Raw genomic sequence first — 18,394 nt, forward strand, 5'->3', positions numbered from 1 at the left:
AACAAAAGCCCAGGACCAGATGGCTTCAAAGGTGAATTCTATCAAACATTTAGAGAAGAGCTAACACCTATCCTTCTCAAATTCTTCCAAAATATAGCAGAGGTAGGAACACTCCGAAGGTCATTCTAGGAAGCCACCATCAACCTGATACCAAAACCAGATAAAGATGTCACAAAGAAAGAAAACTACAGGTCAATATCACTGATGAACATAGATGCAAAAATCCTCAACAAAATACTAGCAAACAGAATCCAACAGCACATTAAAAGGATCATACACCATGATCAAGTGGGGTTTATTCCAGGAATGCAAGGTTTCTTTAATATACACAAATCAATCAAGGTGATACACCATATTAACAAATTGAAGGAGAAAAACAATATGATCATCTCAATAGATGCAGAGAAAGCTTTTGACAAAATTCAACACACATTTATGATAAAAGCCCTGCAGAAGGTACGCATAGAAGAAACTTTCCTCAACATAAGAAAGGCCATATATGACAAACCCACAGCCAACATCATCCTCAATGGTGAAAAACTGAAACCATTTCCACTAAGATCAGGAGCAAGACAAGGTTGACCACTCTCACCACTCTTATTCAACATAGTTTTGGAAGTTTTAGCCACAGCAATCAGAGAAGAAGAAGAAATAAAAGGAATCCAAATCAGAAAAGAAGAAATAAAGCTGTCAGTGTTTGCAGAGGACATGATACTATACATAGAGAATCCTAAAGATGCTACCAGGAAACTACTAGAGCTAATCAATAAATTTGGTAAAGTAGCAGGATACAAAATTAATGCACAGAAATCGCTGGCATTCTTATACACTAATGATGAAAAATCTGAAAGTGAAATTAAGAAAACACTCCCATTTACCATTGCAACAAAAAGAATAAAATTTCTAGGAATAAACCTACCTAAGGAGACAAAAGACCTGTATGCAGAAAATTATAAGACACTGATGAAAGAAATTAAAGAGGACACAAATAGATGGAGAGATATACTATGTTCTTGTATTGGAAGAATCAACATTGTGAAAATGACTCTACTACACAAAGCAATCGACACATTCAATGCAGTCCCTATCAAACTACCACTGGCATTTTTACAGAACTAGAACAAAAAATTTCACAATTTGTATGGAAACACAAAAGCCCCCGAATAGCCAAAGCAATATTGAGAACGAAAAATGGAGCTGGAGGAATCAGGCTCCCTGCCTTCAGACTATACTACAAAGCTACAGTAATCAAGACAGTATGGTACTGGCACAAATACAGAAATATAGATCAATGGAACAGGATAGAAAGCCCAGAGATAAACCCATGCACATACAGTCACCCTATCTTTGATAAAGGAGGCAAGAATATACAGTGGAGAAAAGATAGCCTCTTCAATAAGTGGTGCTGGGAAAACTGGACAGGTACATGTAAAAGTATGCAATTAGGACACTCCCTAATACCACACACAAAAATAAACTCAAAATGGATTAAAGACCTAAATGTAAGGCCAGCAACTATTAAAAGGGAACACTCTTGCACTGTTGGTGGGAATATAAAGTGATACAGCCACTATAGAGAACAGTATGGTGGTTCCTTTAAAAACTATAAACAGAACTACCATATGACCCAGCAATCCCACTACTAGGCATATACCCTGAGAAAACCATAATTCAAAAAGAGTCATGTACCAAAATGTTCACTGCAGCTCTATTTACAAGAGCCAGGACATGGAAGCAACCTAAGTGTCCATCAACAGGTGAATGGATAAAGAAGATGTGGCACATATATACAATGGAATATTACTCAGCCATAAAAAGAAACGAAATTGAGTTATTTGTAGTGAGGTGGATGGACCTAGAGTCTGTCATACAGAGTGAAGTAAGTCAGAAAGAGAAAAACAAATACCGTATGCCAACACATATATATAGAATCTAAGAAAAAAAATCATGAAGTATCTAGAGGTAAGATGGGAATAAAGACACAGACCTACTAGAGCATGGACTTGAGGATATGGGGAGGGGGAAGGGTAAGCTGTGACAAAGTGGGAGAGTGGCATGGACATATATACACTAACAAACATAAAATAGATAGCTAGTGGGAAGCAGCCGGTATCACAGGGAGATCAGCTAGGTGGTTTGTGACCACCTAGAGGGGTGGGAGGGAGGGAGATGCAAGAGGGAAGAGATATGGGAACATATGTATATGTATAACTGATTCACTTTGTTATATAGCACAAACTAACACACCATCGTAAAGCAATTATACTCCAATAAAGATGTTAAAAAAATTAGAAAAAAAAGCTAATCTTGCTCTGGATAGTCAGCCTTACGCCTATTTTGAAATCACAGTATCTAATATTTTACTAAAGTATCAAATCAAATATCCTCCTCCTCAGGTTCAAACACAGCTTGGCAGGGTTTTCAATATTGTTTTCTTAGATTCAATTGGTTCATATTTTGAAAGAAATAGATAATGACACCAACAATTTTAATCCTTATGAAAATTATACAATGCAGATCTTATTTCCATTTTACAAATGTCAATAAGATTCATGGTCTGGGTGACTTAAAGCCCTTTTGCTCTTTCTATAACAGCATTTTCATATACCTTTTGGTTATTTGTATGTTTTTTATGGAGAAATGTCTATTCAAGACCTTTGCCCATTTTTAAATTGGGTTATTTGGTTTTTTACTGTTAAGTTGTGTGAGTTCCTTATATATTTTGGATATTAACCCCTCAACAGATATAGGGTTTGCAAATATTTTTTCCCATTCTGTAAGTTGCCTTTTCACGTGTTATTTGCTTTCCTTGCTGTGCAGAAGCTTTCTGGTTTGATGCAGTCCCATTTGTCTATTTTTGCTTTTGTTGCCTATGCTATTGGTGTCATATCCAAAAATCATTGCACAGATTTAAACATAAGACCTGAAACTTTAAAATTCCTAGGAGAAAACACAGGGGAAATCTTGTTGATTGTCTTTTTGTCATTGCCTTGGCAATGTCCTAATCCATTTTGATTTGATTTTTGTGTGTGTTGTCAGATAAGATCCCAATTTCATTCTTTTGCATATGAATGTCCAGTTTTCCAAACACCATTTGTTGAAGAGACTATCCTTTCCCCATTGTGAATTCTTGGCACTCTTGTCAAAGATCAGTTGACTATTTATGTGCAAATTTAATTCTGAACTCTCTATTCTGTTCCATGGTCTATATGTCTGTCTCTAGGTCTGCACCATACTATTTTAATTACTGCAGACTTGTAAAGTATTTTGTAATCAGGAAGTGTTATGTATCCAGTTTTGTTCTTTCTCAAGATTATTTTGGCTGTTTGAGGTCCTTTGTGGTGCCATATGAAATTGACACAGGTTTTTCATATTTAAGTCTTAAAGCCCAGAATTGATTGATATGGTGGGAAGGAGAAGTCAGATTGAACTTTTTTCCTAAGCCCAATAACATCTGTTGAATGGTCTTGCCTTTCCCACTCATGTATATTTGCCTATCTCTGTCATATATAATGTCTCTCCATATGTTTGGGGCTATTTTTAGATTCATTAACTTGCACCATTACCATATGTCAATTTGATTATCCCTATACCAAAATCACACTCTTATTTACTACACATTACTCCACCTCACTCCAATGTTTCATCTGCCTCCACTACTCTAATAAATCTGCTTTTATCAAGTCCACAGATATGCTCTATGTTGAAAAATCCAAGCAGAATTTTTCACATTTTATTTAGATTTTAGAAGATTTCAAGATAGTTGTTCATTTTCTCTCTTGACTTCCATAAAATAAAATATTTCTGCTTTTGATCTGATATCATCAACCACTGATCAATGTCCTTTCAGGCCCTTTCTCATATACTTCATGTAAATGTAGGAGTTTCTCAAAACTCTTTTCTCTTTCCTAGCTATAATGTCATTTTGAGTGATCACAGCTAAGTCTTCAAGGCCTTTTATATATTAATGGCTTCCAAATGTATATGTCCTTATGAACCCCAGAATTATATCCATTGATAAAATAAAAATTTATTGATCATCTAACATGCACCAATCACTATTCTAAGTGCAAATTACTCAGCAATGAACAAAAGAGGCAAAACTCCTTGCCTGCATGAAATGTTTATTCTAATAGTGGCACATTTAACAAATAAAGAAATGAACTATATATATAAAATACTTCAAGTTGTGATAAGTTCTGTGAAGAAAATTGAACTGTGGAAGTTACCTAAGGACTTTAAGGGTAGAGATGCTGCAATTTTAAATAGGATAGAAATCTGACAGTCTGACTAGAGATGTAGTAATCTTAAGCAGAGGTCAGCAAACTAGGACCTGAGAGGCAAATCTGGACTTCCACTTGTGTTTGTATGGCCAGTAAGATAAGAATGTTTTTTACATTTTTAAATGATTGCGGGAAAAAAGGAAAATAATATTTTATGACATGTAAAAGTATATGCAATTCAAATTAATGCAACTATAAATAAGCTTTCATTGGGACCAAGCAGTGTTCATTATTTACATGTTATCTATGGCTCTTTTCATGCTACAGTGACAAAGTTAAGTAGTTGAAACAAAGACCACATGGCCCACAAAATCTAGACTATGTAGTTTCTGGTCCTTTACACAAAAAGTTTGCTGATCCCTGATCTTAATCAATAGAATCTATTGCTTGCAAACAAAAGATTTGCATGACAAAGTCCTATTTGGATTCAATGCCAGAAGAATATATATTAGGCTTTAGGCAAATGTGTTTGCCTCCTTTAATAGACAACATTTCTCTTTTTAATTTAGCTGCCAAGAAAATCAAAAGCTCAATATGACCAAATTCAGTAAAAATGACATTCCAGGTGGCTAGACACCTCTATTGTATTTAATTCTTTCTTGTATATATATGTGGAAGTGTTTATGCATGTCTGTTGTACTGTCTTGTTTTATATTGATTTTCATTTTATGAGAAGTCCATAATTGTGTGTGAAAGTCAATACAAATATGAACAAACATAAGAATAAATATTTGATACACTATTTTAAGAGGTTATCCTTAAAATTATAATAACCAAACTGCCTTTCTCTATTATGGATTTGGAGTTAAAGTATTAAACAAGTACATGTCTAAATTCATGAGGAGGTGTAGCGCTCCTTGTGAAGAAAATATTTTCCTAATTTATGTAATATATAATATTTTCTTTAAGGAAAACATGTAGTATCATTTGAAAGGCTTTTCTCAAGATTCTTAAATAACTGTGCAGGAAAGTACAAGTTTCAGTCAACTGGAAAATTTACCTCTGTGAAATAGCTCATGCTTTGACACTAACATTCTTATGCATCATTGCCAATAGAGAACAGAGGTATATTAAGATTAAGTGATATCAGGTCTCACGTTTTATTAGTGAGAAAGTAAAGGTCATGGAATTAAGATTTGAGGTTTTCTCTCAGTTCTTTTGAGTCTTCTATAATGTACTTTAAAACTAAGGATCAAAAAGGAAAAATTAGACTGTTTAGTGTTTTTTGTTTGCTTGTTTTGTTTTGTTTTGTTTTTGAATATTTTGGTTTTTCTTACCTTTGAACATTTTACAATAGCTCTCAAAAAGCCACAGAAATGAAACTCTTCCTCTGTAAGTTTGTAGGGAGATTTATTACAAGAACTTTCTTAAAACCAATTAAAGATAAATTTATTATCAAGAATATTAACTCTAGTACTCCACCAAATTTTGATTACAGAATCAGGCCTTTTTCTTGTAATAGGTGTCCTATATAAGTAATAAGTTTGATGGTAGGACCACTATTGATATATTCATTCTGTAATTTCTTATAGTGGTACTGTATGTTTGTGGCAAGCTACATTCCTGTGAGTGGTGGGATTATGGGTGATTTATCATAGTTTCTTCTTTGCCTAGCTCTAACTTCTTATTTTATATAAGTCATGTATCTCTATTAAATAAACATTTTGGGGGGAAAATCGTTAGAAAAATATTTTTTTCTAACATTTTATTCATCCTTGGTAGAAACGATGAAAACAGAATGTGTAAAGTATGCTCTTGTCATGAATGTATTCTCTGATACTTGTCCACAAAGGCAGCAGACCCATTTCTAAACAAATATGTGCTGATTAGCTTAATCAGGATTGGGGAACCAGTGGAGTCCATATGCCCCCGTATGTGCTGTTATTGGTTTTAGAGTAAGATTTTCAGCCAATATGAATACTCAGCTCAAATTATTCCATAGCATATAGAATGTAGAGTCTATGTATAGTTAATTAATGATTTAAGTAGCTAATGAACTAACTAGACCTTTGCTTTTTCCCCTTTCTTTTGTTTTCCATCTTCAGACCAGTTACTTGAGGATTAGCATATAGGTAATTTGAGTTCTGTTATAAAATATGTGAAGTTTCATTTTCTAACAAGCTTTTCTGTTCAAATTTTTTGCTTTCTCCATTGCCGTCTTAAACCTACATCCTCCAACCTTAACTAGATCCACTACCTCTTCTATTATTTTTAAATCTTCCATAGCTCCCTGTATTATATTTCAAGCATCATCACAATTTGGAATCATACATTTAACTCTGGTTGTTTAAGTCTTTCCTCTCACATTAAACTCAGAGCAACACAAGAGCAGGGACTATGTATACTTTTATTTACCACTCCATAGCAATTACTACAATATCCTATAAAACCATGTTTCCCTTTTTTTTTTTCCCCTTGTGAAACCACGGTTTCAAAGTATAATTGATTTACAACATTATATTAGTTTCAGGTGTACAACATAGTGATTCAAAATTTTTATAGATTATACTCCATTTAAAGTTATACATAGTAGTTTGTACCTCTTAATCCCCTACCCCTATCTTCCCCCTCCACCTTCCCTCTTCCCACTGGTAACAACTAGTTTCCTCTCTATATCTGAGTCTGTTTCTTTTTTGTTATATTCATTTTATTTTTTAGATTACACATATAAAGTGATAACATACAGTACTTGTCTCTCTGACTTATTTCACTAAGTGTTATATCCTCCAGGTCCCCCATTGTTGCAAAAGGCAAAATTTCATTCTTTTTAATGGCTGAGTAGTATTCGTGTGTGTGTGTGTGTGTGTGTGGCATATCATCTTTATCCATTCACCTGTTGACGGACACTTAGATTACTTCCATATCTTGGCTATTGTAAGTAATGCTGCTATAAACACTGGGGTGCATGTATCTTTACAAATTGATGCTTTTTGTTTTCTTTGGATATGTACCCAAGAGTGGAATTGCTAGATCATATGGTAGTTCTATGTTTTGGTTATTGAGGAACCTCCAAACTATTTTCCATAGTGTCTGTACCAATTTACATTCCCACCAACAATGTCCAAGGGTTCCCTTTTCTCTACAGCCTCACTAACATTTGTTATTTCTGGTCTTTTTGATGATAGTCATTCTGATGGGTGTGAGGTGATATCTCATTGTTGTTTTGATTTGACTTTCATTTGTTGGGAAGTTTTTATTTTTATTACTGATGCAATTTCATTACTGGTAATTTGTTCATATTTGCTATTTCTTCCTTGTTCAGTCTTGGGAGATTTATATTTCTAGGAAATTATCCATTTCCTCTAAGTTGTCCATTTTATTGGCATATAACTGTTTATAGTAATCTTTTATGATCCTTTGTATTTCTGTGTTGTTGATTGTAACTACTTTTTATTTCTGATTTTATTGATTCAGGCTCTCTTGCTTTTTTTCTTGATGTGTCTGGCTAAAGATTTATCAATTTTGTTTATCTTTTCAAAGAACCAGCTCTTACTTTCATTTATCTTTCTATATTTTTTCAGGCTCTATTCATTTACTTCTTCTCTCATATTTATGACTTCTTTCCTTCTACTAACTTTGGGTTTTGTTTGTTCTTCTTTTTCTTGTCCCTTGAGATATAAGTTTAGTTTGTTTATTCGAGAGTTTTCTTGTCTCCTGAGATAGGCTTGTATAAACTTCCCTTTTAGAACAGCTTTTGCTGCATCCCATATATTTTAGATTGCTGTGTTTCCATTTTAATTTGACTCCAGGTATTTTTTTATTTGTTCTTTGAATTCTACAATGATCCACTGGTTGCTTAGTAGCATACTGTTCAGCCTACAAGTGTTTGTGGGTTTTTTGCAATTTTTTTCTTGTAGCTGATTTCTAGTCTTATAGAATTACGGTCAGAAAAAATGCTTGATATGATTTCAATTTTCTTAAATTTACTGAGACTTGTTTTGTAGCCTGTCATGTGATCTATCTTGAAATGTAAAACCATGTTTCTCTTTGATTTGGATGTAAATTTTAAAAGATGGCTACTTTCCTTTTTATAAATTCTACCATAGTATAGATCCTTCCTTAATTAACGTCTTCTATGTCTTAAAGATACTGCAGCAGAAATTAGGGAAATGAAGACTTCCATAAGAAAGTTTGAGATATAAAGAAATGAGGAAGAATGTTAATATAAGAAAAGAAGAGAATGTCTAAAGTTCTCAAGACAGATCAAGACTCATAAGAAGCAAACTTTTGAGAAAGTTGCTAGATTGCATAGCAATGTATCTCTCTCTTTGACTCGAGGACCGTGCCCAGTCAGCGGGCTTGAAGCAGCAACTCAGGCAATTGGCAATGAACAACTAGAGGAATTTCTTTCTTACATAAAAATTATTTAGTTTCTTTTAATGTATTTACTCTATTTGCTCCACCTTCTCATTGTCTTCTGCTATGCCAGACAGGGATGACCATTGGTTATTTAGCACTACTAGTAAAGGAGCTAAAAGTAGCTTTTAGTACTTCATAAAATATAAATGACAATAAAATAAAAAACAATCAGCCTGAGCCAAAAATTGGCATCTTTTAGTCATTACCATAAACACTAGGAAAGAGATGGGAAAGTGGATGGAGAGTAGAAAGCCATAAGGCTCTGGAATAAAAATTAAAAATAACAAATACAGTCAAATAATATCAACAACAACAGAAATCACAGAAGTGGAAACATCTTTTTTTTAAGTTTATTTTATGAAATCCAACCACCTGTATAATCCTACCTTTATCTAGCAGACTGCAAAAGTTGAAGGAAGCACTATGATCTCATTCAAAAATAGTTATTTCAATAGCCATTTCTACAGATTTACTGTAGTAAAGTTAGAGTTTAAAAATGGATCAATCAAGGCAGCTTAGTACAAAATAATAGGTTGGTCACAAACACCTACTCATACTATAACACCATCTGCAACATGTAGATTCATTCATGATTTAATTTTTTCACCAAAACCCAAAATATATTTCTTTATTTGTGTTCAATGTATATGTATATATATAGAAATATTTTATTCATCCAAATTACCCCCCAACTGAGGTTCTATTTTCATCTATATTTAAAGACAAAAGTTAAAAATTTTTTAAATAAAAAAAAATAAAGACAACAGTATGCACTGAATACCAAGCAAAGACTAAGGTGAAAATGACACCAGGCATGACCTACTTTTTATAGTTTATGATTAGTAAAAGAGGAAATCGATTGTAACCTCAATAAACTAAATTATTTGATTACACTTATTATTGCTTATCTTATGCAGGCACTATGTGGGCACTTTTCATCCTCTAGACAACTAAGTAAGGTGGGTGGTGGTATTTCCATTGTAGATGTGAACACAGAGCATGGAAACCAATCCTCATGGTCAAGATAAAGCTGGGCTATTGAGCAAGTCATCCATGGCCCTACATGGACAACTCTTTCTCATTCCTGGACTATAGCTATCAAATGACTCTGTAGTCCCTTCCTCAGAGGCTAGTGACAGAGTGGTGAGAAAATGAAATACAAACTAGTCCACTCTAATGCACTAAAGTAATTTCAACATGGTACATAAAAATAATGCACTTAATATTGTTCCTAGAGAAAGGTTTGAGTCACTCAGGTTTTAACCTAAGTTATACAGTATCTCCCTATCCTTACTAGAGAAAAATAATACTGCCTACTACCCGACACACAAAAAGTTTACTAGTAATTTTATTAGCTAACAATAATATAAAGCTGGCATTGGAGTACTCTTAAACCATGCCAAAAGCCATGACACACCAAATATAATTTGATGTTTCAAATTTCTATCACAGAAAATATTAAAGTTCCTATCTACTTATAATGTTTCTAACAAACCCTTGAGTGTTATTTTATTTAACTTCTGATCCATGAAAGGAAAAATATAATTGAGGTTTCAGATAAAGTCTACCTTTTCAGGTAACACCTGCAGGTCAGCTAGAAAAGAGAAATGTCAATAATAAGTCTGAATGCTTACCCTGTAATTTTTCACTAGGTAACAACTGAGAAGCACATGTGGACATGACAATAGTTAAATTCCCTTGCCATGTATAGGTATAGATATAAAAGTCACAGTTTTCAGATATTTGGGTCATAGTGTTTTCACAAAACAGGCTAAAATATAGTTTCCTATAATAATAAACTAGTCATAGTCTCTCTTGCCCAACAAGCAGTTTATTTAAAGACCACAGGAAGAACATGCCAATTGTCCAATGGGCCTGGGCTGGCTTAGCCCCAACGGGATACTGAGTCCTCATAATTTTTTTAAGATGGTATTTGTCCTGCTACCTTGGAAAAACCAATTAGTTTTATGTGTAAAACTACAGTACTTAGATGTACTAATAAAAAATTGTTGGGAAGTAATTACTGAACCATTGCTGAATTTTATTCTATAATTTTTAATACAAGATCTCTTGAATATGTTTCTTAATTGTAAAAAGGTTATGATATGTAATAGTACTCTAAATCATTCAGATACAGCTGTCATGTAATTTCAGTGTCAGGACCTGCAAGTTCATTTTGGATGATGTTCTGTCTGTATCCTTTACCCGTAGGGACTTAATTTCCTCCTGAAGCAGATAGATCAGTGCATCTTTAAATACTTCAAATAGTTCAGGTCACCTGTCATACCTCTCCCCAAAGTTTTCAATTAGCCAAAGAAAATCTTCATATTTCCTTTAACTATTCATCTTATAACAAGATTCCCAGAACTTTATGTCATCGTGATTATCTTCTAGTAAGTGTGCTGCCATTTGATAATATTTCTTTTAAAATATCCAGCTGATAGCTGAACATAATATTTTGTCTATGATCTGAATAACATGGACTGTATTGGGATGCTTGGTACCTCTCTTGATCCAGAGACAAAAGTCCTATTAATGCATCTTAAGACCAATTCAGTTTTGTTTTACTATCTTCACATGTATATACTTACATGGCATATTTAACTGGGGGGAGTGCTTCTTGGAAGGCTAGTGCTTTCACCCTTGGGTTCAGCTGTACATTGCTATAAAAACTTCTTGAAGCATTTAAATAATTTAAATATTGAACCAAGATAATGAGCCCATGAATATATAAGAATGTATCCCCATTTTTCACATTTAGGAATACAAAGAAATATTTAGACAGGCTTTCTTAAATTAAAAAATATGTTTGTATAAAAGTAAACTGATTAAAAGAAAGTTACTTTAATTCATAGAAAAAAATATATATTGTCTACTATATTTGGAAGAAGTAAAGTGCTTCTGTTATAGATCTTGTTTAAAAATAATCCAAGATTTTAAAATATTCAAAATCAATTTCTTTACATTCTAAAGGCATAATTCTGCCTGAATGTTTTGAATAATTCTGCCAGAACTTTTCATATAATGGGATCTGCCTACTGATAACTTTATGGTTATTACAAAACCCATGAAACAAGAAATGAAGACCAAAGAGCTTTTTCTACTGAGTTTCTTCAAAGAACATGCTAGAAAAAACAATATTAGACAGTGGAAAATAAAAAACATTAAGGTTTTAAACTTCATTCTACAAAACAAGCTGAAAATGATTCCAGTATTATGAGAAATATGTGGCCTACACAACATGCTACAAGTTATATATTTTTTCATACAGTTCTAAAGCTGAAAATAAAGTCCTCAGCCATTTACTTTATTTGAATTATTTCTCAGTAAAATCATTTCAAACTGTAGGATAGATTTTTTGAGCTTTAACTATCATCCTTTCTATTTTTTTCCCATAATCTGCTCTTTCCCTTTTAAATCCTCACTCATTCCACCCATTTCTCTTGTCTTTTTTTTTTTTTTTTTTTTTTTGCGTTATGCGGGCCTCTCACTGTTGTGGCCTCTCCCGTTGCGGAGCACAGGCTCCGGACGCGCAGGCTCAGCGGCCATGGCTCACGGGCCCAGCCGCTCCGCGGCATGTGGGATCTTCCCGGACCGGGGCACGAACCCGTGTCCCCTGCATCAGCAGGCGGACTCTCAACCACTGCGCCACCAGGGAAGCCTTCTCTTGTCTTTTAACTGCACAGAATGTTAGCAAGTAGCAAAGCCCAGAGGATGGATTTTGGTTATTAAATTTGAAAAGAATCTAAAGCAACTATAGTAATTAGTAGTCAATAAAATACTTTCAACCAAATCAAATTAATCTAGGTACTGTTTTATATTTTTAATTGCCTAAGGCAAACTTTCATGATAAAAATGCTACAATCTCCACATCAGTAGTGATTTTAATGCCACAATTTGTATTAGAGAAAGCATTATTCACAAAAGACAAGTTAAGACTGAATTAAATCACAGTGATTAATTTGCTTGTGGGTTAAAGCTGAATTCAAAATATCTATAAAACTAAGTATGTGGAGGCGACAGAATGAAATCTCAGTAATTGGGGGCGAACGTTTTCTCTAATTAGCTGAAATGCATCATTAAATTCTATTGTACCAGCAGCTGAAAAAAAATGGCTGTTTCAGAACTAACAAGAGAAGCGTTAGAACAAAGACATTTCATTTCACACATTATGTTTCGATCTTTTTCAGTTAAATTTGATAACAACCACCATTGATAAAATATTCGAAAGAAACAATCAACAAAATGTAAGATAAGAAACATATAGGAAGACAAATATTTCACTTATTGAAGAACAGCAAGTCTAATAGAGGTCTCTAATATCAAATATGGTATAACTGTTAAAAATCAGATGCTGTTTACTGAAGCTATCCTCAAGTAAATCCACACTTCTAAGATTATGACTACAATTACAGGATTTATGTGATTACTGTCATCGAACTTTCATTTTCTTTTTTCTACCCTTGTATTTTAACAGGCTCAACCAATGTCATTCTTATTATCAAAAGTAAAGATGAATATAAAATAGTTAGATACACAGATGGATGGATGGATGAGATAAATAAGATAAAAAAGAGATAGAGATGAGAGATAAGAGAGAGACAGAAGATAGAAAGCTTTATTATGAAAGCCATATAAGCTCATTGGCTGCTGTGCTGAGAATAACCTATACAGGGACGGGGTGGATGCACAGACCAATCACTTGGCTACAGAATAACCCAGGTAGGACATGATGGTGACTTGAACCAGCTGATTACAATGGAGGTGGTGAGAAATGGAGGTGGAGCAAATAGGATTTGGGGGAAGTTTCAATGTGGAAGCTTTGTTCTAAGCAACTGATGTGTGGAGTTTCCATTAACTGCATTGAGGAAGAATGTAAGTAGAGCAGGTTTATGGGAGATGATTAGGAGTTCAGTTCTGGACAACTTCATTGGATATGAGTAGGCAGTTGAATAGGAGAATCTGTGGTTCAGGGAGTAGGTCCAGGATGAGTATGTATACTAGGGTGGTGTTAGCATATATTATTACAGTCATGAGATTGTATGATATCACTGAAGGAGAGATTCTAGACAGAAAAGGGAAGAGGCGTAAGGACTGAAGTCTAGATATCCCTAAATTTAGGATATTATCTTGGTGAAACTGTTTTCAAGAAGCACCCTACCAAGTTACACACAGACCAGAATAATATGATAGTGTCAGTCACTACAGTCTTTGCTAAGATTAGGCCTTATATTTGACAGTCTCTTGTTCTTTCAATATTTATTCATTACAAGTGAAAATAAGACTTTTTGTATGTTTATTAGTAAGTTGTACTTTTGTCTTCTATAAATTACCTATGCGTTCAGCTCCTTTTCCCTATGTATTCTAATTCACCTTATTGATCTGTAAAATCACTTTACATATTAAGGTAATTAACCTTTCACCTGTGATATTTGTTGAAGATGCTTTATCTCATTTTTGTTTCCATAGCTTTTGGTGTGAGAGGTTTTACATATTCTAGCCAAATTTATTCATCACTTAATTTTTTATGTACTCCATTGCATTAATACATACAAAGACTATCATATGTGCCACGGTTCTTTAAATCTGCTCTTCCTACTAGTCAAACACTACTCTAAAGATTTCCCATTAGTTAGGAGGCACATCCATGATTTTGTCTTATCCAAAAGTTAATTCATTTTAATATTTTTACTTATTTCTTTAAAAATCTTTTTATGTGAATTAAAATTTTATTTCACCTTTAATATTAACCTCCCCATTTTTTTCCTATTATTCCCTTGTCCATGGGTATTCTACCAATCAGAAGTACATATCTGTGACAACAAATGATGAACAACAAACAACCCAAAAAAATGTCAATAATAAGAACTACATGGTGGGTGCACTTCCGTAAACACCCAATGACAGTATATTACACCGTAACTGCATCATGTTGAGCAGGTACTAGAGGGGAAGCTTGTGAGAATCTATTGGCTCCATTCCCGAACTAACTCAGAATCTGGGAACTTAGAGAAGGGAACTAAAAATTCTGCCATGTACCAGATCTGTGGCATAGGCTGTGGGTCAGGTACTTTTCTAATGTAAAGGGCTGTTATTCCATCCGTTTACTGATGTTATCTGTCAACTATCATGAGACTCCACTGAATTTTCTGGAAAGAAAAGCTTCTGACTGAGATAGTGATTGACAAGGTAAATGGTTGCATCTTGAGCGCAGTTTCATTGAATGTGGACCTCAGAGAACATCCTGCTTCCAGCGATTTAAACACTGACTCTCACATGCATGCCTGAGGAAGATCCTGTTCCTTCTTTGGATTCCCTCCCTACTAACCTTATATCAGTTCAGGTACACATTAGTCAAATTCCACAGGTATGCAATTTGTCCTTTCCCCCTCTGTGGCCACACATTCCACTTTAAGGGGCCATTTAACTGCATCTTGTAAAATGTCAAAAGAAGAGCAAATCTCACCCTCTTTCATAACTCTTCCACATAGCTAGCCTCCAGTATCTCACTTGCACTCTCTCTGAAGGCTTCCCTCCCTCAGCTCTTACCCTTTAGTCTGTTCCCTTCATCTCCCCTCAATCCTCTGCTCCTAACACCTGCTCTGGCTTACAACTTCCTACTTGTTTCATGAAATTCCCCTAACTAAACATCTACTTTGTTCATTGGCTCTTTCACTTTGACATTGAAAGGTGCTTGTTGAGCAGGTCTGAAAGAAAAACTACAAGTCAACCTCATATGATTAAAAAAAATAAAATTTGTGGGAAATGGCAAGGAAGGTTATGTGCTATCTGATTATCATATGTCAAAAATCAGTACCTAAAAATAAAGCCTTCGCTGATACTTATAAAATGAAATAGCTTAAGATCAGTTTTCTCTAGAAGTCTTATGTGCAAGCCCTACTTGTCATTCCCTATATTGGATGTGAATCAGCTGGGTGTAGGAAGTGAGAATTTATTTGATTTTGTTTATCATGAGGAGGACTTGGGTTTCTTCTTTGCCCCTAATGAGTTAGATGGGAACAATTTAAAGAGGTTCCATGAAAAGACAAGCAAGAAATTAGTTATGACAGGTGGATTGCAAGGGTCATATCCATTTCATAGATTTGCGTAGGGAAAAAGGGAAAACAAAGAACTAAAAGTTCCATTATAGAACATGTGATAGAGAGAAGAGAAATTTAAGTAGAGGGTAGAATAGAAGACATATAATCTTTTAGTTATAAGCAAGGAAGTTTCTTTCTGAATTTTAAATAGGCAAAATGTCAAAAGAGAAATCAAGAATAAAATCTAGCAAAAGAAATGGCAGCACAGTTAGCATTTTAGAGGAATGTGACAAATTACCCTGAGTGGTAATGAGAATGTTTTGAGGAAATGAAATAATTAGCTGTTTTCAGGAACCACAATTCCTAAATTGAGTTTGATGACTAGTACTAATTGATGATTAATGGTTGAACATTTTCCACATTCCAAGCAATAAATAATATGATTGACTGATATGTCACTTATGAAATACAGAGTAACATTTATAAAGCAATTATACAAGTAATATGTGAGTGGGAAAGCTATGGGCATCTGAAGATCCTATTGAAATAGAAAATAAATAACAAGAAAAATAATAATAACCCATACCTTTTCTGTGTCAATGCCTTTTGACATAGACCATGTTGAGACAATATAATCCATGACTCGTTCACTAAGGCCTTTGGGGACCTGATAGAGTTTCAGAAAGTCCCGTACATTATTCAGCATCTCATGGTACCGGTTGGTGTTGGCATACATTTGCTGGAAAATTGTGGTAACATTTCCAAAAATAGTTGCATAAAGAAGAGCTGAAAGAGAAGAAATGATGAAAATAAATCAACTATCCCAAGTGAAAAAAAAATGATGTGAATATTGGTGAAATCAATGAATCACTTGACAGACATGCCTTTATAAACTTTTCGGCATATGCATGGTAACCCCTGAGCACAGTGCCCAGAATTTGGTGTTCACTCAATAAGTGTTATCTTTAGTATGATAAGCATGATTTTATGAGTGAGCACTACTCTAGTCATTGTGGTAAAACATGAAAGTGGTTGATAGATTTCATGAAGAATTAGATGATCCAAGGTTATGATTTGCCTAAGACATTCTTAGCCTTATGACTAAAGTTATCCTCCAACCCTGTCCTCCTGAATGAAGCCCAATCAATTTAAATTTTCGAAAGGTTGATGATCCAGTTGAGAAATGTATGCTCTTTCTCACTGCTTGCTTCGTCTGGCTTTTGGATTACTTCCCTGCTTATCAATATTTTTGACAGAACATCAGAAATATAGGGAGGGAAGACAAATCAAAGTGTTCTATTTCTAGAAGATTCTAGAGAGAAACAGGGTTGGAATTAACAGTTAAAATGAAACTTTGGGAGTGCCTGAAAATTCTAGTTATTAAATTTATATCAGTAACCCAGTATCATAAGGCTTTTTAATTTCATTATTTTAATTAAGAATAAAGTCAATTTGCAAACCATTGTTATTCATCTACAGTGGCTAGGAAAGGAATAGGGGTTTTTAATGCCCCTGACTGCTACTCCCTCCCTCAACCCATAATTTACCAAACTCTTCTCTCTCCAGATCTGGTCAGGTTACTAATGTTGACCTGATCTTGAAAAAGCTTTTAAAAGCAATTGAGTTCAGCCCCAGATCAACACACTTTCAATCACACACCACTCCCAGCCTATCTTGTCCCTTTGATTTTACTCCTTTGTTTAACAGTAAGCTCTTTTGAAAAGAGGGCAATATTTTATTCCCCTTAATATTCAGTAAACACAATGTTTAGTAACCACATTCATTCCATAAGCATTTCACAAATAAATGGAATATCAGACAGTGATCACTTCCATTCTTGTTCCTCTAAGCATTTGAAAAATTACTCGTCTAAACAAAAGTATGGACTTTTATTCCACAGTTTCATCAACCAAATCCCACTTGATGGAATTAGTATAACAACAAGCCAGTGAAGCAATTTAAGATCTTCAATCTATTTTCAGAAAATCAGTTGCTCTTTGAGTACAACAAATTATAAATTCACAATAGGAAGCTATGATTTTACAAGCATTTACTCAGTTTTTTTTGTCTGTTTTGTTTTGTTTTGGGTTTTTTGACTATTATTTGGGGATTTTGAATCCTGTGAAGAACAATTTTTAAGATAGATGATATTTTGTTAGATAGAACTGAGTAGGAAGAATATAGTGCTGACATTTCCCATCTGGGTCTTTAAATCTTTGTTTATATTTAAAAACAACAAAAAAGTAGAGGTAATCACAGACTTAACATTCTATGCCATCATTGTTGGCATTAAGAAAGACAAACACAGAAATAATGTGAACAAATTAATGGTAGAAGAATCATGCAACAAATAGAATTTTGCATTTCCTGAAAAGAGACATAAAGAGGATTTATGTTTTTAAAATAATGAGCTTTTTAGAGGTTAATGAAATAACGCTACAATCGTGTTTTTGAATAGATAGTCTCCAGCTATTTTAAGTTGTCAGTAAATATCACAGAACTATTATTTTGACGTGTTCAACTCATTTGGCTCCCTAAGATGCCTGTAATATGCTATATTTGCCAAAGTGTCTTACTACTGCCTTTTAGCTTAACAAATTACCACACATTTCATCTTTGGGGGTACATTAAATATGCACACATTCTAGTCATATGAAAAGCTTAAGTACTAAAATATGAATAAAACTGCCAATGTGGGCTTCCCTGGTGGCG

The 18,394-nt window shown here is 34.1% G+C and overlaps 1 protein-coding gene across 1 annotated transcript in view; it reads right to left on the bottom strand.

Moving 5' to 3' along the window:
- Window positions 1–18,394, bottom strand: part of KCNH5 (potassium voltage-gated channel subfamily H member 5) — a gene marked incomplete at both ends in the record, with an annotated part of 361,648 nt that overhangs the window by 96,516 nt on the left and 246,738 nt on the right. The window contains one exon of the mRNA XM_079700833.1: window positions 16,269–16,468. Within this exon, the coding sequence (XP_079556959.1) occupies window positions 16,269–16,468 (200 nt within the window). The remainder of the gene's footprint in view (window positions 1–16,268; window positions 16,469–18,394) is intronic.

Source organism: Hyperoodon ampullatus (assembly GCF_949752795.1).
Source record: "Hyperoodon ampullatus genome assembly, chromosome: 3".
Classification (NCBI taxonomy): Eukaryota; Metazoa; Chordata; class Mammalia; order Artiodactyla; family Ziphiidae; genus Hyperoodon; species Hyperoodon ampullatus.